At 42.2% G+C, this 24,276-nt stretch overlaps 1 protein-coding gene across 5 annotated transcripts in view; it reads left to right on the top strand.

Annotated features, from left to right (window-relative positions):
- sema6e (sema domain, transmembrane domain (TM), and cytoplasmic domain, (semaphorin) 6E) overlaps positions 1-23,835 on the top strand; it is a 150,859-nt gene extending 127,024 nt beyond the window's left edge. For 3 of the 5 annotated variants that reach the window (XM_034873821.1, XM_034873823.1, XM_034873822.1), the window contains 4 exons: positions 3,235-3,293; positions 3,790-3,840; positions 6,646-6,801; positions 19,700-23,835. In XM_034873821.1, the coding sequence (XP_034729712.1) occupies positions 3,235-3,293; positions 3,790-3,840; positions 6,646-6,801; positions 19,700-21,015 (1,582 nt within the window). In that variant the 3' untranslated portion in view covers positions 21,016-23,835. The remainder of the gene's footprint in view (positions 1-3,234; positions 3,294-3,789; positions 3,841-6,645; positions 6,802-19,699) is intronic. The other 2 variants (XM_034873824.1, XM_034873825.1) reach the window with 2 other exon arrangements.
- Positions 23,836-24,276: the final 441 nt, after the last annotated feature.

The following is a 24,276-nucleotide window of genomic DNA, read 5'->3' as shown; positions in this document are numbered from 1 at the left end:
CTCAGAAATGGGTTCAGCATTGTTGATCTGGAAGCAGGTCCACGTTGGAATGCTGGAGCACATACTTGTTCACAGCCCTTTGCCAGTGTGACAAGCTGAGAGGAATGAACTTTGATCTCTGTGTTGATCCCAGTGTAGGAATATGTCAGCCGGTGCAACACTCATTGTTTACATGAAGATGATGTAGATGTTGTTTAAGTCAAATTCTGTAGAATTTGGAGAAATCAAATTTCTGCTTGTTTGGATCAACATCTTCTATGTGAATATATTCAAAAGGAAATACTATACAATCCCAATCTTAAATCCAGCCCCAGTAAGTCTAATGGGTCATGGCATTTTATTGCTCCTTTCCAACTTGGATGGCTTTTTTGTTTAGTTTGGTTTTAAAGTTGTGTCCTGTAATTGATGTGGACATTTCTATCAGTTGCTATAGTGGTGGGGAATGGGGTGATGTGCAACGAGAGCCTTGGTTTGGACTGAAATCAGGGATCTTGTAGTGACTAGTGTAAACTCCATCAATCTTTTAGTAAGTTCTGGGGATACAAATGCTTTGTCCCCCAGTAGATAAAGCAGAGAACGGTGCTGCAATATCTCCATAATACATCAGAGATATCTATGATTCAAACCTCACTTTAAGTTTATTTAAATATTGGTCCTCTTCTAATCTGCTTCAATTGGATAAAAATAAGTCTTATACCACATCTGCCCTACATGAGCAAAATAATTCTCTTGTGGTGTGTGTGTGTGTGGGTGTGGGTGTGGGTGTCTTAAAGGTATTATATCAAACCAAATGAGAGGAAATAATCACTCTTTGGTAAAGTGGCCACAACCTTTACACTTGCAACTGTAGAGTAGACAAACACTTTATTTTTATCTTTTCACTATGATTCATACCAAAGACAACGTCTGTAGAAATGATTGCCCCATGTTTCTTTCTTTCTTTTTTTTATTTAGTTTGTTTTCTCCCAAACTTCTTCAGTCTTCACACGAAAACTAAGCAGCAGCCTGGCGTTCTTTGATTTGATCATCACCTGCTGTCTTAGGCCGTATAACTGCTTCCTCGGGAAACGTAAAGGAAGATACTATAAGAGAGCCGGGGTTGTTAGTGAGTAAGAGAGGGTGTATTTTAGTGCACCAGGTGTGCATCCATGCTTTAAGGGGTCTCCTCACAGCAGGCTTTGCAAACACACTCTCTAAACCTGACAGTTGACAGCCAAGTAGCTGCTTTAACACACACTGAAGAAATTGAGGTGATTAATTCTTTGAGTTGATTTTTCTCCCTCTAGCGCAGTTTAGTGTTCTCGCTTTCTGGCTGTTCACTGCCTCCAATTTAGACATCTGTTGTTGCTCTCAGGAGCTGACTGAGAAGTTTGTTTGTCTTGAGGATTGTAAATCTCTCCAAAAGAAATCTAAAAATGTATGTACACGATCGTGTGTGTGTGTGTGTGTGTGTGTGTGTGTGTGTGTGTGTGTGTGTGTGTGTGTGTGTGTGTGTGTGTGTGTGTGTGTGTGTGTGTGTGTGTGTGTGTGTGTGTGTGTGTGTGTGTGTAAAAACTGGGCTTGCTAATTATAGGCGGGTGCTGGAAGACTGTTTGAATGTAATCTGTGTGAGATGAAGGTTTGTGTTTAGGTTATATAAGGAACTAATTGGTTTGTTATAGAGTAGGCGTGTATGCATGCTTGTACAAAGTGTTTCGGCATGAATACTGGGATCATTACACTTGTGCTTGTGCAGTATATGAGCCCGTGTCTGTTTTATTTGGTTCATTACAACGTGTGGGAAGATTGTTGGCGTCCATGATGAGCTCTGCTCGGCTGGAAGAGCTTCCGCTCCACCGTACATCGGCTCAATCTCATCATTCAACCGTCGAATGGATGCGACTGGGTGAGCCTTTGATTTCTGATCGACTCGAGGGTGAAAGATGGTGCGTCTATTGGAGGGAGAGGAGCATATCAATCGTAGGCACATTTTCGTCAGAGCAGCAGAAAATCAATAATTGTCGGATTGGGTTTCTTGTCGGTTTGGAGAATTTGTTCAAAAGGAGAACTTATTTGATTTGGATAGCACAGCAGCAAGTTCAGAATAGCAGAAATTTCACAATGAAAACAATTTGGAAGGATACATTTAACAGGATTGAACTTTTTTTTTTTTGTCCCTTTCTTGCTCAAATGTGGCTCTGTTTTCATGTACAGTAAATTTACACAGATGTTACTAAAAAGGGCAACACATCAATACATCCATAACACATAGGGGATAACACCAATCATCTCCCAATCTAAATTCATTTCTTCATTTGTCACTATGTTCTTGCATAGATAGTACCAGCAGGTAAAGTATTTTCAACTAGACAAATCTGCACACCTTGTCCTTTTCCCCCAAAAGAATCCACATAAAAACACAGCTATGATTATGTAAAAAAAAAAAAAATCTATCTCTAAGTTTATTTTTGTGTCTATTTTTCCTGTTCCTGCAAAACGCTGGTCAAATTATGGGAAAAAATATGTTTCACATGCCATTAGCAAAGTGGGAGGCCCAATAACAGAAAGCGTTTCTGCACAAACACCAGTAGTAAATGACAGGTTTTGGTAACAGTCGCTCTAAATCAACACACTTCCCTCCAGACTGTTTTTCACTGACATTCAACAATAATACAGTGAGACATTTATTGCAGAGCAGGCAAACACAAGGTACCAATTTCACCAGCAGTAGCTTCGGTTGACCAACGCACAGTGCAGCTACAGACAGTGTTATGTATGAAGAGAGGGGCACAGATCTAGAGAAGGGAGGAAATGACCAACTAAAGTCCAGCAGAGGAGGCAGTTTGAGGGAAAGTGAGGACACACAAAAGTAAATTACAACTTTTCATCACAAACTAACTCCTGGAATCTGCTGAACGCCACAAAATTGATAATATATAGTCTAGTTAAAGATCCAAGGGTGGATTTTCCCTTCAAGTCCAGCCACTACTATGTCCCAACAACAAATGTGAGGCACAAACACTCTGACCTTAGCCAGACACAAAACAAATTACATTTTGTTACGGTGCGCTTACCTCCCTGTCTCCAAGCACTCCTCATCAACAAAACCAATTTAGGGAAGACTCAAGAGGTGCTTTGTTTGAAATGGACCGTTAGGGAAACGGATGGTAAAAATGGATTGATGCAAATTTACTGATGTCTTTGTTTTGTTGTGTGTTTGTGTCTGTGTGTCTGTCTTTGTTTCTTTGTCTTCAGAGGCGGCTTTGAACAGGATGTGGAGAACGGTTACCATCAGCATGCTGATACTTGCCACGGTAAGAAGATGTATTTATTCTCAGGGATTTCCAAAAGCAATGCAGACAGAGGAAAAAACAGCAACTATTGACCGGTAATAGATCTTGATGGCAGAGCAACAGCAGGCACAAGTGACTGCAAAATCAACAACTTATACTGGAGCATTATGAAGTATTTCTTTCAACGAGGGCAGCAATTCAGTTGTTGAAGAGTAGTTTGTTTGCCCCCGTTTGCAATCCCTGTTGGAATACTGTTCTCAATCTTTCTATGTTAATTAAGCATTTGCTCACAGAAGTCTTTTTATTTATTTTTATTTATTATTTTATTTATAAGACAAAGTGGGTTGTTATGGCTCTTTTGCTTGTATCTGGGATGTGATCAGAAGCACAAACAGGACAGATTCAAAAATACACGTTTCCCATTTGAAGAGAATGAATTGGAGCCCAGAAGCCAGGAATCTCAACCAATCACGCCGCACACACTGATGTCATTTTGAATCTCTTTGTCTCTCTCCAGATGTCCTGGCAACCACTCGCAAGCAAAACCCGGCTCTGGATTCAGCGTATGGTCAGTGGACATGCCTTTAATTTTTTCACTTAGCTTGTCACCACCGAGTGCTAACGGACGAAACACTAGCAAACTGAGCCCAGTTCAGTTGTTTCATTCCCAAACACGTTTGGTAAAATTAGAGGTTTGTTTACAACCTGTGTGATTACTTGTATTCCTGCCCGGCTTGCTGACGACGTTGGTGAGTAAAACATCACAATTGAAGTGACAAAATGGAATTGTTCGTTTTGATATCCTTGAACAACATATTGGACCTCGACCTACTCACTCACTCACTCACTCACTGTTATCTGGAGAGGAGGGTCAGATATATTCAGTTATAAGCCTACAAAGTAAATGTTTCTACATTTTACAATTTGGGAAGTCACAGAATATGTTATTGAGGCAGCTCAATGGCCGGTGCCACCTCTCCTCCTCAGCCAGTCTGACAGCTTTAACATTGAAGCCATTGTCTGAAGCATCAGTCCATTGATGGACCTGGAGCTTTGCTGGCTAGGCGGCCTAATGCCCTGTATCAAGAAGGATCATCATCCCTGTCACGTCCCATTACTTCCTCGCTGGCCGCTCCGCACAGCCCCTGGCATGGCCGGAATAAAAATGGAAATGCCGACAAGCTGGCCAGCTTTCGGGTAAGATTTAGGAGGTGGTTTCTAACACACCGACATTCAAAACCAGTCATTTTCAATCAGATGCTTTTGGCCTGCCTCCTTGACTTTTATCTACACAGCTAAAGCACCCATCTCAACAGTATGAGGAGTTTTAAAAGAATTGCTCAAATACAGATTCCTTTGTCACTGGACAAATTGGGGCACAGGGAAGCTAATAGTGGCGGTTAATCCAACTCTGTGATTAGTATCAGCACTGAGCAGCCCATCATGCTGGGAGATGTCGGCCATTACAGCTCTCTTTCTCAGAACACAGGCCACTTTGTCTGCCAGAGGTTTTAGGTCCAGACCTCCACAGTCCCACAGTGCCTCAGTAGTCTGTCAAGCCTCCCTGCTGGAGGAATTACCACTCAGTCGGTAGCAAGACTTGATGAGCAACCCTCCCGGTTAAGCCTGCGGGGCTCTCATCGCCCTGATGCTTCACTGCACTTTTTGAAGTTCTCAACCCGCAGTCAGATTTGGTCTCTGTAGTGTGTTTTTGCTGTCCCGTTTTTTTGTTTTTTGTTTTTCTTCTAGCTGATTCACACAAAAAGCCTTTTAAATCTCTCTACTGAAGATCAATTATCAGCTTTCCTAGACAATAAAACACCCCATATGCCACAAAAAGCTGTTGTCACACAGGGGCTCAGTTCCCTGTTGAAAGCACACCAAAGGACTTTCCTGCCACCCAAACAATTGAAGCCAGCATAGGGAAGGGCGTGAGACAAATGCATGCCTCTGCAGGTAATCAAATGTTGTTTTTTTCTTATACTATGTTATCAGTTAAAAGGGACAAAAAAATGATCCTACGTGCACACAATTGTTATAACTTGAAGTAATGAAGTCCTGGAGCTATTGTTTGATGTGCCAGGGCCAAACACCCCCTGGTGTACAGTTTTAATTTGCCCGGCGCAGATGGCGAACTGACGGGGCACCTTATTCAGAGAGAACGCTGTCAACTGGCTCACAGTGAGAAAGGGAGAACAAGCCTTTTTCCTCCAGTCTGGGTGTGAGCTCTGCAGAATGCTAACATTATGGCTGGCTTATTAGTGCAGGAGCCCAAGCCAATAGCAGCATGCTGCTCACCGGACCACAAGGGCAACAGAGAGCTAATAATGCAATCAAGATGTGGAGTGTGTCATCAAGATAAATATGTTTGATACAACAAGGCCTGTGGCAGTCAATGCCAGCTTGTATCTTGGCATATGTTTGAAATGATTCCAAATGTGGCCGTCATAATGTTTGCTGCTCTGCCTCAAGGTGACGGGAGTTTTCTGCAGAACAGCTCAGCTCGGGTGAGGTAGTGGAAAAGAGTTGTGGTGGAGAAAGAAAATCATCACCTAGCCAGCCACTAGTATCTATTTCAACTTATCTGTGAAAACACTTAGAGCGGACGCAGAGGAGTTTTAACTGTGGTAGGAGATCAAGACCGGTTAAAAAAAAAAAAAAAAGTAAATAAGGTTATAAGGTTGCTTTTTTCTGTGAAATAAACTGGAGAACCAGGATTAAAGGATTATTGGGTGGTTTATTAACACAAGACTGAAGTTTGACAAATGTTTCTGTCAAGTCATTAAACTTAAATATTATAAAAGTGGTCAAAACCCAGTTGCAGTTTATGATAATGTGAGAGTCATTAAAGAATGAATACACTTAATATATTTACTGTCAACTTCTGCTAAACTGAGTCTTGTCTGACAAACTTCCAGATAGCAGAGTAATGAAGGTTAAACAGTCACAAAGTGTGCTAATGATGTATTTCTTTAAAGCATAAGAGTTGTTTTGAAGTGTGATCATAGCAAGACAATATTCTGGAGAATGGTGGATGTGTACCTGCAAATGTTGGAATGCCAAAATCCCAGTTTCCTGGAGAGTGAACGTGGGCATTGAGCAGCTGGTAAAGTTCACTGCAGCACTCGTTGTGTATCTGTGGGGAGGTGAAGGGATGGATGCGTTTACTTCTGCTCTGTGTGCTCATCCTGTTGCTCACTATCATCACTGGGTCTTAATGTTAACGGGTGACGGTTGTCTTTCCACTCTGGACTCACCCTCATTTCTCTGAAGTTGATTCCCTAGGCTGATTCACGTTTCACTAATCACTCACTCTGTCGCCCCTCCCACCCCTCCTCCTCCTCCCCCCTTCCCCCCTTCGTTACAACCACAGGGAAGACCACACCCACAAGCGCCAGCACAACCTATCATGGGGCGGCATTCCCAAAGGAGGCAGGTGACCCTGAAAGAGGTACAGGTCCTGATGGCCCTCCCCCTGTGGGGGAACAAGGGTCACCTGACTCGGAGCCAATCAGTGTGGAGATGGAGGGTAAGGGGGAGGGATGTCTGTCCTCAGTGAACCTGCACGGGATTGCACTGCCGGGCCCCGAATGCCTCATCGAACGCTTTTAACCAGACTGACCACTAACAAAAAAAACAATTATGTTTCACTCTGGGAGAACAGCACACTTGGCTGCACCGTTTCCATAGCAATGGCACTCATTTCAAACAGCTCATGTAAAAATGACAGTGGAGACAAATCCAAAATTACTGTATGTCCTCCATCCATGGTTGAAGAATAAATAAATCTGGCATGCTGTTTAATAGTCGATGAGAAAATGAGTCCTGACCAGTAAAGGCAGGAAGCAGCTCACCATTCGACATGTGTAAACGTTCTCCCGGGGTGAAATATCACTTTCATAAGCTCACTAACACTTAACTCACTAGTTCTCTAAACCAACCTCTTAGTGAAAGGCATCATTGCTTAATGATGTCCTTAATAACCAGGCCTCCATCCATCGTAATATTCTGGGCCGATACCGATGTTTTACAATTATGCAATTTGGCAGTTAGTCAATACCGAGTTTGTTTGTTGTTTTAAAGTCATTCAGCCATTCATTACACTGAGCACAAATTAAATTATACAAATTTATGAAGCTACTTTAAAAGCTTTTTAGCTATTATACAACTTACAAAGCACATAATATGATTAGACAAGCAATAAAATATAAAATACGAAAAATAAATACCAACATAAATATCTTTCACTTGTGTGTGACAACAGTCACCTGGAACACGGGGCTAAATACAGACCTCTTTACAAAACCAAAAAATTGCCTTTTAGGAAAGCCTTCCCTGACAGTGAGCCTCTACCAAATATGTATGATGAAAAAGAAAATATCACCGGTAACTCAAAGCCTAATTCTTATTAAGATGTTCTTCTTTACAAAGATAAGCATATGTGCCTGGTTGCACGTCAGCCTGTTTCTGTTGTCATCCCAGATGTAGTCTATATCCACGATGTTCCACTTCCGGGATTGCTTTTGTTCTACCGAAAATTCTCTTCTCTTTTCGGATGTCTGTTATCTTCCTCTTTCTTTGTGTTTCTTTCTTATAGGGCTATGGCTATCAGATCTTTGCAGGGTGAATCTAGACGGCTAGCTAGACAATCTGTCTAATCTGAGTTATCTGTTGCACAACTAAAACAACCTTTGAACGTACACGTGTTCCACCAAAAACAAGTTTCTTCCAGAGGCTTTTTGCAACGGTACCGGTGCTCCGCTCGGCGTTTAGCACCGCTCAATACGAAATGCCCAATAAACCAGAATAGGTTTTTCTTCAATCCCGGATTGCTGTGTGGACTCACCAGACCCTCCACTGCAGCGCTGTGGAGGAAGGTCGGGCAACAAAAGACTATACCAGATGTGAGACGGAGAGCGGATCAGCCACTCACTGAATACAAACCACACATGTGCACACGGCACCCGTTGTCCTCTTACATCATGCCTGAGTCATGTCCAGCCATTGGCTTCTTCCAGGCTTCTTCTGGGTAGCTGGGTATGCTAGCGGAAATAATAGTTAGATGGCAATAATGATGGGTTCAATTTCACTGAATACCAGCGTACACATTCACTAAACAGAGATAAACATGGTTTGGATAGGGCCCAAATATTAGAGGAGGACCTTCTCGTCCCGTTATTTTCAGCTTATATATAATAATAATATTAATAGTATCTTGATGTACTCAACAAAGCAGCCATGAATGGGAAAGATTTAATGACTTGTATTAAATACAGCACTGGCTCTAATTAACTCCTCAAATCAAGTAAAGAACCTGAGTCTACACAACACTGCTCCCTCATGGCCTTTCCTCATCTTTTATTTAGCTCGTCAGCAAGCACAAATATTCCCTCAATGTTTTCTTACTCATGGAAAACAAATTCAAAGCACAAGCCAGGTATCAAAAGTCATTCCCCTATGCAGCTTACACAGACTTGTAGGGATAGAGAGCTAACGTTAACTTTCAGGCTAGCTGCTGTCCCACTAGCTACTTTAACTCTCTCAGTGAGGCTTTCTTTGATACCCGAGACGTGTTTCCTAGGGTCGCTGTCCACATTCTAAGATGAAGAAGTATCATTCTTGATTTTATAAAGTTAAACAAAGGTTATCTACAAAAAAGGAATGGACCAAAAAAAAATCAGGGCACTCTGCTTTATTAAAGTACAAATAAAATATAAAAGCATTTTATTAAATTAATGCCTACCTATCAGGAAAACAATCAAAACTATTGACTGCACGGTGGTTGTCCTCATGGTCAATCACACATACAATGATCTAATAGACTGCGGATGTAATCCCTGTAACCACATAAATTAGAAATATATATATATATATATATATATATATTTCTAATTTATGTGGTTTTGACCGTATCCATGATACCCAGCCGCGCTCCTTTCACTCTTAGTGACACCTTTACCACTTCTTCTATGCTATTTTAAAGAAGCGTTTCCTGTTTGTTGTCCGGCTGATGACCTTTAACCCAGGACAGTCTGAACCAATGTTCAGTCGAGGCCAGTAAAAACACATGTATATCAAAGAAGCAATGCTATTGGATGTTAGGTATTGTTTCTGAAGGAATTACCATCTACACATATGGAGTGACCTGAACCACATATTGCCAATTACTTTTTTCAATTAATTAGTTGATCTGTTAGACATCAGAGGTCAGTGAAAAATGTACAGAGTTGGAGGTGACGTATTTACATTCCACATACCTGTTGCTGACATTTTCTATAAAGTAAGACAAAGAAAACCAGCAAATCTTCATATTTCATAAGGAATCATCAACCTTTTGGTATTTTGGCTTGGAACAAAAAAACTTTAACATTTAATTGACTAATCATTTCAGCTCTGAAGGTTATATGGTTGGCCTGGACGTTGGGGAATTGTGAATTTACAAATGTCAGCCAAATTAGCTGCTAGCCTGGCTTTAAAGTTGAACTCAAACTGGTTCATCTACATTTGCAGAAGAGTCACAGAAAAGGTCAAATAACAAAACTAGAGGTCTAGAAACAGGGATTGATGGTTTCTTCACAAATTGAAGGTTCCGTTTTCACTGTGAGTTCCTATTCCCACATTATTAAAGGCATCGGACCTGTAATCCTGAAGTTATAAACTCTTCAAAAATCATACCACACCATCCAGCTACCCCAATAAATGACATGACCTATAAAACTCCAACCAGTTCTTGAATATTTAATTACATCTTGATCTTTATATGCTCATGTCTCAATTCTTAAATGTTTAATATGACAGTAAGTTTGCACTCATAGTGAATAACATGACCATAGCAGGAAGTGCAAACAAAACTTCTCTCTGACCATCAAGTCATCTCGTAAAGACACAAGCTGCAGAGCAGACGAGAGACAGTTTGGGGGTTTATCCCCTTCTGAGGACTGGAACATATTCCGTCAAGTTTAGGAAGAAGATATGGTTCAGTTGGATGGTATTCAGGGAGGACAATGTGACATGGAGCGGGGTTTTGTCCTCTCCCTGCTGCTTGCTAGCACAAGGACCATGTCAGAAGTACATAAATCCTTGAAGCTTCCATTCACGCAGACAGACTCTCTGGCTGCAATGATGAGCTACTCAGGCTCAAATGAGAAAAGCCCATAACAAATAAATAACCAGCAGGGGCCTGAGCCAGGGAGTCGGACAACAGTGGGGAGAACGGTGCAGGATGTAATAGAAACAGCAGCGCAATCTATTTCAGCCAGAGACTCTGACACTGTCGGTTCAGTCAGAGGCAAGGGCGGGTTGATAAGGAAAGGAAAAGAGCCGGCGTAGAAGTAACAACATCACAGTTCCAAGAGGGCCTGCAATCTCTCTCACTCCCTGTCCATTTCTCTATCGCTGCTTCTCTGTCTGTACCTTCTCTAGAGGCTCTGCACCTGTGTCACAAATCTCCCAGCTGCCACGAGGTGGGCCAGTCGACAACCATACACAGATAGTGGCCCAATATAGAACCAGCTAGTCAGGAGTTACAAAACACTACAGTTGAATAAATGCATGTAACCAAAGTGAAGAACATTGTCATGTCTTTACTCCAAAACACAGTTTTAGCTCAACAACTTAAGTTACCAAAACCACCAAGCGTCATCCATCAAAACATGCAACCACTAGACTCTATAAAGACCAGACCTGTAGATTTGAGTCACAGCAAGAATTTTCTAGGACTGTGGCAGTTTAGTGCATAGAAAACACTATTGACGTAGCGTTGAAGAAAAGTGATCTAATGCTTTCACCTCAATTTACACTTTGCTAATGCAGACTTGTGACTTTGGATGGATGCGTTTCACCCATGTGTTTCAGTCCTCTCTCATGCACATCTAAGGAAACACATTTTTTAAGAATTTTAATCAACAGCTGTCTGCACTGACCATTTAACAGCTTAATCTGTACGCATTTAACTGCAACCGTAGTGCACCTGTGGGCTTTGTCTTTTTTTTTTACTCAAAAGTACTTAACTATTTTACAGTTATTGTATATTAATCCGTGAGTGTTGTAAAAACCACTTCTGTTTGCACAACTGTGGCTGAGCGCCTTCAGTAGTCCAGCAGACACAGCTGCTGACACTCTACTTTCTCAACATACCCGGTGTAGACACGGGGTTCCTCAGGGATACTTCAGACCTGACTTGGACCTGTCTTTGAATAAGCTCAGCTCATCTTCTGATGACACAATGTTTTATCAGCAGTTAGCTCCCCAACTAGCCATTGGGCTACCTAACCAGCAAGCATTCCAACAGCTAGACACTAAAGGCCCTTTTCACAGCAGACATTTTGTCTTGTCATGGCAGGAAAAAAAATTCTAATAGCATAAGCGATGGCTCTGTGACAGTGAGCCAGCATGAACAGTACCAGGATAGTCAAACGGATGACGCTAAATGGAATTCAGCCAACATTCATTTTATTTTTTTGTTCTTTTCCTACTCTGACATGTCAAAATATCTGTGAAAGAAGCCAATTCACACAAACTTTCCCTAGATGATGACATTAGTTAGCTGATGAAATGATATGCTTATCAATAAAAAAAAATCTGTTTTATTATCTTAAGACTGCCTAGTGCCATTATGGCCCTAGGTGTGTTATGTAAACATCTCCATGAGATTACACACTTTCATATACAAAATGCACAGTAGCACATACAGCCATCGTTTGAATGATAAAACAGGTTTGATCCTTGCACTCGCCCAACTGCTGGACCCTTGATCAGGAATCTGAACCCTAACCTTCCTGCAAATACCTGCTTGGCTCACAATTTCAATTTCCTTTTTTGGAGTGGAAATGTGTCACCATACTTACCTTGTTAAAACAAGGATAGTCTGTAAGCCAGGGACTGTTTTGTATCCCAAGGCTGTGTAAAAGTTGTATATTACATGTGACAGTTGAGACAGATGTAACTGCTCAGGAAAGTTACCCAAGTTCTAAAAGTTCCCTTTTCCACAATGGTCTTCCATAGAACATACGAGTAAGAGTAAACCATCTGTCAATATACTTTATCCATAACTGGGAGGGAGATATAAACTCTATAAGCTATAAGAAAAAAGGACAAAAGCAGTCACTCACTTAACACTTGCAGCCCTGTTAATCCTAACCTGTGTTTTTGTTTTATGTAGCTGTGTTTTGGACAGATAAAAAGCATGAGTTGAAATGTTGGCTCAGATGTGGGTAGCTGCACTACATTATGTAAACACCAGGGAAGACTAAAAGGCACGGGCAGGAACCTGTTGACCTGCTGCTATTTAGAAAAATGCCAGCAGTCAGATTGCACCAGAGCCGTTTCTGGCCAGGGAACACCCACTTCTTCATTGTGTGTGAACACCGAAAACTGTGTTAGCAAAACTGTGGCACACAAGACTCCTGTGTCTAGACCCCTCTGGTTTGTTTTCTCTCCCTCTATTGTTACTTGACCTTTTCAGTGACTCTCCTGCATATTTAGATGAACTTGCGTGGGTTAGACTGAAAAGCCAGGCTAGCAGCTAATTTAGCTGACAAGCACAGGGAGACGGCTCGATAATAGAATCAAGTGAAGCGGGCATTTTCAAACTCATTAAAACAATACAGGAGGACAGCAGAGAGTGAACTCGGGCTAACCCTTTCCATGAAGAAGAGCTGGTGTCCTGGCGGGTTAGTTTCTACTTGCGAAGACCATGGAAACCAACACCGCCGGTATCATCCAGTCCCTGATAAGGCTCTGACTGTGTGTCCCCTAACCACCTTCACAGTATCTCCTCCTCCAAATCACAATCAGTATTTAATATGGTTAATATAAGGTTAATATTTTATGTATTTTTTTTTAAATAAGCAAATACGTACGTCTAATATAATATAAAGTATTAGCCTTTGAAAAGAACCAAGCATAACCCATACATATGCTAATTCTTATTAGTTTCATTAGTCAACGGTTAAATAAACACCACCTACCACAACTCAGCTGTGTTAATTTATTAACGCTTTGATTTTTTTCATTTCTTCAATCAGTTTGAAGTCGCTTTTTGGACATTCAGAAATTAAATAAGTGTTTTCATCTTAAGGGTCAGATTGAGGATGCGTATCCATGACACGATCATTACCATGGTTAAATAGAACTGCCGGCTGTCCAATGTCATTCAACCCATACATCTAAGTTGACCCTTTTGGCTACTCTTACATAAATCATAACTGTGATGTACACATACAGACATCCATTAACTTCTCTTTTTGTTACTGCCAATTTGGGTTCCCTGAGTAATAGTCATAGTGTAATGGCAATCATTAAAGGTCACACAGAACTAGGCAATTTTTCCCTCCGCTCAGCACACCAGCACTTTATGGCGATTATAAATGACATCATGTCTTACTACAAAAACACACACTGCACTGCACTGCGCTGTAAAAACTAACCTTAAAGGCATTACACACACCAAATACTTGACTTTCCATAACCGGGAATTTTGATGACTCTTTGTTCCATGTCGGATATTAAAGCCCAGCTCACTGTCAGGATGGAGCGTCCCAGCGATCCACGGGGCCCACAGTGATCAAATCCACCCACGCAGTAGTCCCGGCTCCTAACCCTAACCCCTTACCCTTTTGTCCCATTGACCTCTGGGGAGAATTTCTCCCATTTTACCTGCCTGTTTTTCTTTGTTTCTTTCTTCAGTTGGACTAACCCTTTAGCTGAACCTGCCTCCTTTGTTGAATTCTTCTCACTGACTCTTTTCTAGTTTTACCAGCCGATGGCTGGAACTGTGCGCAGGTGGTTGAGTGGACCTGCGAGCAGTTTCTCCATCTCTTAAAGCAGCAGTTCACTCCAAAGACAGCGCTACGTGACACAATGGTAGATGGGGTTTTTAGCAAAAAGACAAAGGTTGTATGGAAAACAAAGGTTACATTTGGGAGCAGGGAGGTACTCCTTCAGATAAGTGTCCACTAAATGGCCTTTTATTATTAAGAGTCCTTACCTTTTTGTTTGGTGCACACTAGTTGTTGAGCTTGAACAGCACCAAGATGAGTTTTAACGATTCACCATATCTGCAAAAACTGACTTTGGTGTGGACTGTCTCTTTAAGTTTGCTGGTGGAGCCAAGATTCTTCCAGTGCCTCTTCCTCTGCCATGTGAATCACCACAGTTGGAGGTTTGCATTGGAACCATTTTGCTTCACCAGCCAATGAATGGCAAATAAATAGATCCTCTTTTTTTTCCTGATGCAACTGCATGTAAAAAACAAAAGGACATAACTCAATGCATGTGCACTGCCTGGTTTAATGAATTCTGATAAGTTATTCAAGAATTGGTTTACCCAAAGTACAAAATAGGGTGGCAGCAGAGTGTGTGTTTTGTAATTTGAATGAACCACCCCTTTATTTAACCACTATGTGTTGTTTTAGTGTTGTTGGAGAAACAAAATGTATCCTGCTACTTAAAAACTTGACTTTCCCTTCAAAGCACAAGTTTAAATTTTGCAGGACTTCATATAGACAGTATGGTTCTGATTGCCAGATGCCACAGCACACCTAATTTACCAGTATTCAATCAAACCTGTAATGAAATCTATGCTCTCTATGCATCAGCACACCTGGAATGAAATGCAGTGCTTATTACCACTGCTTTCAATTGGAATGGATATGTTACATTACACCATATCACCTTAGCTCGTGTGCATATATTAGACTGCATCCAATTGGCTGAGCACTGAGGTGGAATATTATGCAAATTCCTAATAACAAGTGTACATGATTGAATACACTCAGTCAACTGTGTGTGTGTGTGTGTGTGTGTGTGTGTGTGTACTGAGACACACACACACACACTCATGCTCTCTTTGCTAACCATGTCTGTCAGTGCACAGACATCAGGTATTAAAACTGTCAAGTTACTAAAGCTCACAGCAACGGGTCAGAGCTGCTCTGCTTTTCACTCGGATTTGAGAAAGGAAAATAATTCATTTGTTCCAATCTTCAACCTCACGGCATCTTTTGGGAGCTAAATTGTTATTTTTAGTATGGAGCAAACAAATCTCCAGCATTAGTGTGTGTGTGTGTGTGTGTGTGTGTGTGTGTGTGTGTGTAGGGGGAGGGTGTAATCCTTGTCTATGAAGCCTTTGGCCATTTTGTCTCGTTGGCTTCTCTTTGGGATGGAGTAGCCATTAGGGAACAATTACATGCACTTGTAAGCTTGCAGAAGCGGAAACTAATTAGGGCTAATGTGGAACGTCTTCACTTAATGCGCAAAAATAGAACACAAGATGTTCTCCAGGTTGCAAAGTATTTAACCCTTGAGAAAGGCTTGATATAATAGAAGATTTAGGTGCAAGAGAAAAGTTGTTCCTCTGTTTAAATTATTTTGTTTCTGACCTTGAGTGTCGTCTGAACTAAAGTTAGCCCTTCTTTCCTGGCAATATTTGTTCATCACCTGCAGGAAAAAAGGATTCACACAACAACTGCCAGACCTCCTTACTTTATTTCCCTTGTGCAAAAAGCATCGGTAATTAGTAAGACGCGGCACAGGCAACGTAGGGTAAAACCTGCTTGTTTATATAACCTACCTCACTGTCTATTTTTAGCAGTATGGATGCAATCACAGAGCGCTTCTCTTCCTACGGCGCTGTGGAGGAGCACCAGGGTTGTTCTCCAACCATATCACAGCTGCTGCAGAGCACCAGGCTTCAAAACCCAGCAGAGTGACGGTCTGTCACTCAGCCCGTCACGTCTGTCTGTCTCTCACTTTGCCTCTCTCACCATCCTCCTCCTCCTTCAAATCTGCTCCTCACACATACCATCAATCGTTCTCTCCATCTCTTTTTTTTAATTTTAGCTCTCTGGCTCTCATCTCTACTCTCTTTCTTTGCTCTTGCTCCCCTGTCTTTTGGATCTTTGAGAGTCCTCTCACATTCACTCCCATTTTTAACTCCAGTTTGTCATCAGGGTTGAATTTCATCCCTTCATCTTCCTCTTTTCCCCTGGCTCTAAACATCCTTCTCTCCCATCCCCTCCCTTGCCTCCATGCTTGCAGCCCATCTGTCTTTTTACCTTTTGGCAGACTTGGGTATCTCTATATTAAGCCTCTGCTGAGCAGAGACCATGTTGAGTTGACACAGAAATATAATGTGACAACGTTCGAGGGGAATACTGACTCTCAAGCTATGTAAACATTTGAAGGGAAGTTGTGGGGCGAGTGTAAAGCGGCATTAATTATCACGTTTACTTAAGGGGATGATTTCCCCCCATGAACACGCTTGAAAACAAAAATTTCAAACCTCAGTTTTCAGTGTCCAGATGCTTGTAAAGCAGTGCAAAGAAAGTAGTCTGTGTGTACAGTTGGCCGACACCTCCTGTGCGCCACCTAGCTGCTTGCTAGGCTGTCTGTATGATTCACAGGGTATTAATTTCACTGTGACCGGTGGCAACATATGTCCAACATACCCAGTGATTGAGTCATCCAGGCTGTTCATGAAACATGTTGTGACAGGTCATTTGTAGGCTTTGGATTTGTTTACCTCAGCTGTGCATTTTACCCCCTGTCGTGGCATTTGACTCATACCGTTCAACCAGGAGGAACCCTTCAATAGGCCTGTAGCCACAGCCAGCCAGGGAGGGAGAGGAGAGTCCAGAGGGAGCGGTGACTCACAGGTACCAGGGAGCCACAGGGGTAACAGGAGGCAGAAAGCACAGAGAGATGAGAGCAGCCTTTCACTGCTCATGACTAGAGCTGCACATTGGGAGACTGATCCGTTAGAACCACAAACTTAGACCCACAACAAGCTGATTGGCTGTCTGTGTAATGAGTCCCCCCAAAAAATGTGTCCAAGATTAAAAGAAGTATTAACAGGCTCACTGCAGCATCACGTTTGATTGCCTCTCCCACTGGGATTGCAATTATGATTTATGGCTTTTTAATGTGGTCATAAGTCGAGGCAATCATAGGAATAAATGGCAAAATTGGGTATTTTTAATTGGAAGCTCTAGTCGAAGCGTTATTTCCTGAAAGATTATACTGCACCACAGTTTCTCTCGCTCTCTCTCTCTCTGTGTGTAGGGAAAATAGTAGCAAAGCACCCCTCTAAAAGAGTGTACTGATACATGATAATGAAATAACAAGCCTTTACAAGCACACCTGCTCAAACGTCTATATCTAGATAATGAAGCGCAAAAAGAAGTTTCACAGTAACTCCATGACCTAAATTGTCAACTCGTTTTAAAAAATGTTGGACAAAAACTGTGTTCGATGAGAGATAAGTCTGTCTCTTCATTTTGCAGCATCCTATCTCATAATATTCTGCCAGAGTAAAGCTGTAATGCTGACAGGACGCAAACGACTTGTCTATCTACGTCATGCATCGTGTAGTTACCATGGTGTCAGGTTCCTTTCAAAGCTCTAGAAAATAATAGTGTGTGTGTGTGTGTGTGTGTGTGTGTGTGTGTGTGTGTGTGTGTGTGTGTGTGTGTGTGTGTGTGTGTGTGTGTGTGTGTGTGTGTGTGTGTGTGTGTGTGTGTGTGTGTGTGTGTGTGTGTGTGTGTGTGTGTGTGTGTGTGTGATTTGACTGAAATCTTTCAATTCTCTGATTAGATTTGCCACCCCTGTAGTATCCCCTAATCACATACACAGTGAGGAAGACCCTTTTTGGCCCTTTTAACACAAACTCATTACCTTTTTAATAATGTTCACCCAGGTCTTACTGTTTCAGGAGTTAATTTACGATGCTTTATTCACACCCTCCGGTCCACCTAAATTAAGTCCTTCAGAGATTTTGGTCTCAAAAGGACTGGGGCGTCTTATCACTTTTACAGGATTTGGGTCGTGCAAAAAAATCAATTCACATTTGAATCACAATTCAAGCTCTATAGATTTAAAATCAATTAAAAGAATTTCAAAAATCGATTCTTTTTTGTGTGTGTAAAGGCATGTATACTACCACATGGAAAAAGTAACTACATTTACTGAATCTTTTTTTTTTTTTTTTTAAGTGAGAATAGTTTTTGCATCAAATACATTTTGAATTGAATCTTGAGCCTTAAAATTGAATTGAGACATTTTCTGAATCGGGCACCCGTAGTGTTCACGGCTTTATCACATTACACCTCTACAAGCTGAAATATCGTGATGTTCCTGGCTGGATTGGCTGATGTGATGAAGACTGTACATCCCCTGAAATCTGAGGCCTTTGGCGGAGGACAATATTGCAACTCAAGGAATAGTTGTGTGTGTTTAGTCTGTGTGGTTAGTATCCGAATGTTTCCGGTTAACTGGCCTAGCTAAAACTGACATTCCCATTAGATTATTTTCCAATAACTATGAGTATCTTAATTTACCAGATGAGGAAGTACTGAAGGCTATATCACTACTGCAATATAAAATTGTACACTATACCCAGTCGCCCACATCATAACTTATTCAGGGATGGATTTCAGTGAATTTCTTCATCAGTTATGTGGACTAAAGAGCCTTATTCTGTCAAGTGTGGGTCACTTAATTCAGAGAAAATGATTAAAATATAATACAGACCTAATTATTGCACTGATCTCCCTTATAGTCATCCACCAATCGTCCTACTTCTCTTCATCATTCTTAACATCTCAGAAACTTTCATCAAGGCTGACTTAGACATTTTTTCTCGTTCAATCCTGAACGAAGCTTTCATTAGCTGTTGGGTTAAGCTTGTTTGGAACACCTGCATCCCCCCACTGCAGCTCAGCCATCCCCCGCCTCCCACTAATCAGTTTCACAGAAACTGTCATTAAGAGCGGAGAGAAGGGCCTGACACCACAGATGGCAGCAGACTCTTGCAAATGAGCTCTGATTACGAGAGGTGGCAGGTTTCACTCCTCTTATCGCCGTCGCCTTTCACGCCATTAGGCATACACAGTGCTGGGGTCACATCACCCAAGGACATTTACACGGTAGATTTACCTCGGCAAAGTAACCTTGTGTTTTAGGTGCACAGACTGTCCCTTCGGCTTCATATTAAAAGAATCTGACAGCCTCATTTGAGTCTGTGTTGGCAAAGGCACCACACCCGGTGAGTTATTGAATAGATCTGTTATTTTTGGCTTGTTCATCATACCAGGTGCTCTCGCCCCTGATCCTTGCATTGGAAAGCAAAGTCTGTGAAAATGATATAGGTTCCCGCTGCTGTGCTCCCATCAATATTTAAAGCTCTAACTCATTTCAGAGTTGATTTCTCCCAGACTGGGCAGGTCTTGGGGGGGGGGGGGGGGGGGGGGGGGGGGGGGGGGGGAGCACAGGTTCTACAAAGAAAGGCTGTATTGATCTATTAACAGTGGAAGGATAGGAAGCCCTTGTAAACACAACCTGTTTGTCCCAGCTGCTACTTGACCTATATTAACTCTTCTGGCTCAGTCAGAAAAGCTCTAACTCAAGTATCTTTTTTTTCTGTTTTGAAGGTGTTAGGCGACCACCAGAGCTGGAGAAGACCAATCACAGTGTCCATTATACTTTGCTGATTGCTTGTGTATTGGTGGCCTTTGTCCTTGGCGCCTTCCTATCTGGCTTCCTTGTCTCCTGCTACTGTAACCACACCGGCCACAAGACTAAGAAGTTGTCGAAAGATCCCGAGGCCCCCATCCCGCACGCCCTGTCCCTCCGCAGCTTGGCCAAGCTCAATGGCCTCCTGGACAGCCAGAGCAAAGATGACAAGATGGAAGTGTCATCTCCAAAGATCTACAACTCCTTCTTTGCCAGCAGCAAGGAGCATCACCCACCAAGGAGAAACGGCCATCACGCAATGACAATGGGAGACCTGGTCCACCACCAACACCACCTCCACCATTCCTCAGAGCTTTCCGGGCTGCCAACACCAGACTCAACCCCAGAACTGCCGATCAAGAGCATGAAAGCCTTCAAGAACCAGTGGGAGAAAAATCAGAATTGCAACAATGCCAAGGAAGCAAAGTCCCACAACACTGGCTCCAGGCCCAGCTCAGCCCTGCTTCACCAGCAGGTGTTCCCATACTCCCATGGCTTGTCCAATGGGCAGCCATTAGTTGGTCACCTCCATCCAGAAGAACGCAAAATCCCCAATGTTGAACGTGTGCTATCTCAGCAACCTTACCCTGGTTACTCCCAGAAGGTGATGGAGGTTACCTCACTGGATGAGCTCCTGAAGCACATCCATGAGGCAAGCTGCAGCAAGAACTCCCAGTTAATGAGCCCATCGGGTCTGATGGCCTGCGCTGGTGGAGGTCAGCTAGCATTCCCCAACCGCATCCAACCTCAGATTCCTGAAACAGAATCAGCCACCTACTACAGCTCGTCCACATTACCACGAGACAGCCTCACCCGACGCATGGATGTTCCTCCGGAAATTCCCCCACACCACCAGTCCACCCTGGAGAGGAGGCACTCCTCCCAGAGGCACTCGCTGATTGCTGCAGCCACCAAGATGCCCAACGGTGGCGGGGGAGGAGGAGGAATGATACCTCGACAGCACAGCTTCAGCCAACGAAATGGTGGTCCTCACCAGCCGCCTCCCCTCCTGGCACGGATGAACTCGACTGGCAGCGCCTGCGAGGTTCACTACCCCCTCATCCCCAATGGTTACCTGACACGCCAGCACAGCTACAACGGAGAGCAGCAGGAGGTCCAACACAGGGCCGCTATCGTCCGCCGGGCCTCCTCTCTCAAACCTGACGTTCCGCCCAAGCCCCTGTTCATACCTGCCACGTCCCCCGTCAACCAACAGGGAAAGTTCAACTATTGAGGAGGAACACTCCTGAACTAGAGAGGGAATCTCCCTCCTTGTGTCTTCTTAAAGGGACTTACCTTTTGAAGAAATGCAGTGGGTTCGAGGTTGAAGACTTTCACACAAAAACCATTGTGTGGAAGCCAGTGTCACTGTTGAAAGTCTCAACCAAACTTGTTTTTTCCCCCTCTTCTTTTTGTCCAACGAATATCTTTGTACCATATTGGTATTGCTCAGCTACTTGCTTATTCTAGAACCGCTGACTTGGGTGACGTGACGCCACCAACTTATATTAGGCTGCCAATGTCCTCAGTGTGGATTTACAATGCAACTTAGTTTTTGGACGTGTTGATGTTGGAAGAACTTTGCACATCAGTCATCTTGAAGACTTTAAAAGCCAGAGGCTCCTGCGATGCTTAGATTCATGCTTTTGCGTAACCTTTTCTGATGTAGTGTTGGTAACCAGTCCCCACCCACCCCACCCTCGAATGTGTTTATATTATGCATGTGTGTGTATATATATGTGTGTTTATATCCACACCGTATATGTATACATATACATATGCAGTATATGTAACCTGTGGTGAAAAGTCAGCAAATTCCCCTGAAAGTAGTTATGTCTTTGCCTTACTATACTCTTTCATCTTTGGGCATATCAAACGATCCCCAACCCCCCCCAGCCACCCCCTAAGTAAGATCTTAGGGACACCAAATCATGCACTTCATTGATACATTGTCAGTTGGCTGAAAACACTGAACCAAATTTGTTCGGGTTGACAAGAGAAAGGAAATCCTTCAACAACAAAGCAGCTAAACTCGTCTGTTCTCTATTCTTTTCCCGTCACAGCAGATGTCGGGTCAGAAAAGACGTAATCGGGTCCATTTAAGTCCATCGAGAAAGTTTCTGTAAGATTGGTGCTCCACACATCTAGTGTGTCTAACATCCTCTGAAATGGAAACAAACAAAACTGAATACTCTTGGACCCAAACAGGAAAGAAACGCCACGCCATCTGGCAATACGAGAATGAACATAAAACATAGAATGGACTGCACTCCAATAATTATTAACTTTGTGGCTATTGGTTGTAAATAAAGGAATACTTACTAGCCAAATTTTAACTGTATGTGTAAATGTGTGCCTTATTTAATAATAGTGTGTGACATGGGGTAGGGGTTAATGCAAGGAACTCAGATGGCTACTATGCTACAGTATATTGTAGGTGTTTCATTTTCTATGGTCGTCAGTATGTGTCATATAGTATCTATTGTATATTTGAAGAGTTTCATTCCAGAATGAGATATTTGTCACCTGTTCTGATTACTGCAAGTATGATTGTAACACTCACTAATGAATAATATGTTATATCTTGAGTATATTGAGCCCTTTTTCTTTTACAAAGTAACATTTTACAAATTGTCATCTGTTATTTTGAAAATTCTTAAACACCAGGGTTACATATTGTTTGGATGGATACAGTGTTTTGGAATGAAACCCTTCATTTTTGCTTTATTTTGTTTTTTTATCCCAGAAGTGTGAGCGTGCAGATTTTATTTTGGAAGAGCTTTGGAAAGCAAGTACACAGCCTGAGACTGCAGACTTTCAGGTTCGACTGCCTCCGTATGATGTCACTTTCCACTGGGTGTCACTCTCCCTATAGGTGCCAGTGTTCACTTTTTTTGTTTTGTTTATTTCTAGCAGTAGCATTAGCATCCCTTTGGGTTTCTAAAGGAGCAGCTCACAGTTCCTCTTAAGTTGGCTACTACAGACTGCAGGCATGTAGCCATTGTAGAAGTCTATCGGTAAAGATTGAAGGATGGGGAGAATGTGTGGCATATGGTCCAAAACTTAACGTTTAGGAATGCTTTTTGTTTTATTCTGAGAGAGAAAAAAACATGTTACACAAAATTGCTAAAAAAAATAAAAATAAAATCGGGAGTGCAGTAATGAAACTGGATTTCTACAATGGTTACCGCTGTAGATTTAGACTTGACCTGTGTCAACTTCAACAATGCAAGAAGCAAGTAAATAGGAGAGGAGATTTAGGATATATGTGGAAACATGGAGAAGTGCAATGAACTCTGATCCGACAAGCTGAGATTGTTTAATGGATCGATGTAACGGGGGAGCCGGTTCACAGGTGGCCATGCCGCCAAACATCTGCTGAGGGCTTTCCTCAGGTAAGGTGATGCCAGTGGGCTCTGCCTTGAAATCATCGAGACTCCACGAATCTCCGCTCTTGTACTTTTCAGCAGAGTCACTTTGGCCACGGTTGACTGGAACCGTGATCAATTCTGTGAAGAAGAAAAAAAAGAAAAGAAAATTCTGTAGCAACACACTACTTTCTATACCTGAAAGTGGTGTTTTATTGATTACAATTTCCCCAAGCTCATTTGACCCAATGTAAAGTTTACTACTCGTACTACAACTCCAGTCAATGAAGGAAAATACGGCCGTCCACAATGTTAGTTGAAAATGAGAAAAAGGTAATTTGGATATTAACGGGCAGCAGAGCATTAAATAGCTTTCGAACAACAAATACAAAACATCCGACTTGATTTAAGGTCGTGACCGTAATGTTTCATAAGAGGAATTGTGGCAGCTACAGTTTTTGAGTGGAAGTGTGTTTTTGACCAATTGTAAGGGAGAGGGAGCGGTCTCGCTCCATCAGTATTTGATTTGGTGTAAATACATTCTATGTGGTCGGGGTGTCATTGATTCAGTATTATGGTTTTTTTCTGTTTGATTTCCAGGCTACGCCTCTTGAATTACTATGAATTTGGTCTCACAGAATACCATTGTATGTCTCTTATACTAGGAATAAAAACGAAAATATGAATAAGAGTCTCACTGGTGAATGTGTTAAATAATCCAAGTCAGATCTCTATGGGCACCAAACACAACAGCAGTGTAATGAACTGCAGTGCAACACAATCTCCTCATATGGACTTTCTGAAGGGTGTTGTGTACAGTTTGTGTTGTTTTGAGAGTGTAAGTAGTTTTTGTGTCATTGTGTATTTGGACCCTCTTGTCCGTCAGGAAGTCCCAAAAAAAACAGATTGGTGGAAAGTTTGAAACACATGATCTATTTCTTGATGCAGAGAATTCTTTTAAGAGAATATCTCAAAGCTTAAAGCTCCACCACTTTGGAAACTACACCCCTTCGCTGTCCCACTGGGGTTGGATTAATTAAATCTGTGTTCAGTACAGAGAGGTCCAAGAAGTGTTTAGCTAAGCTTGTACAGTGGGGGAAATAAGCACACTCTACTGGATCTTCACT

Source organism: Etheostoma cragini, chromosome 6 (assembly GCF_013103735.1).
Source record: "Etheostoma cragini isolate CJK2018 chromosome 6, CSU_Ecrag_1.0, whole genome shotgun sequence".
Classification (NCBI taxonomy): Eukaryota; Metazoa; Chordata; class Actinopteri; order Perciformes; family Percidae; genus Etheostoma; species Etheostoma cragini.
The sequence above is the reverse complement of the archived record's forward strand: the minus strand, read 5'-3'. Positions and strand labels throughout refer to the sequence as shown.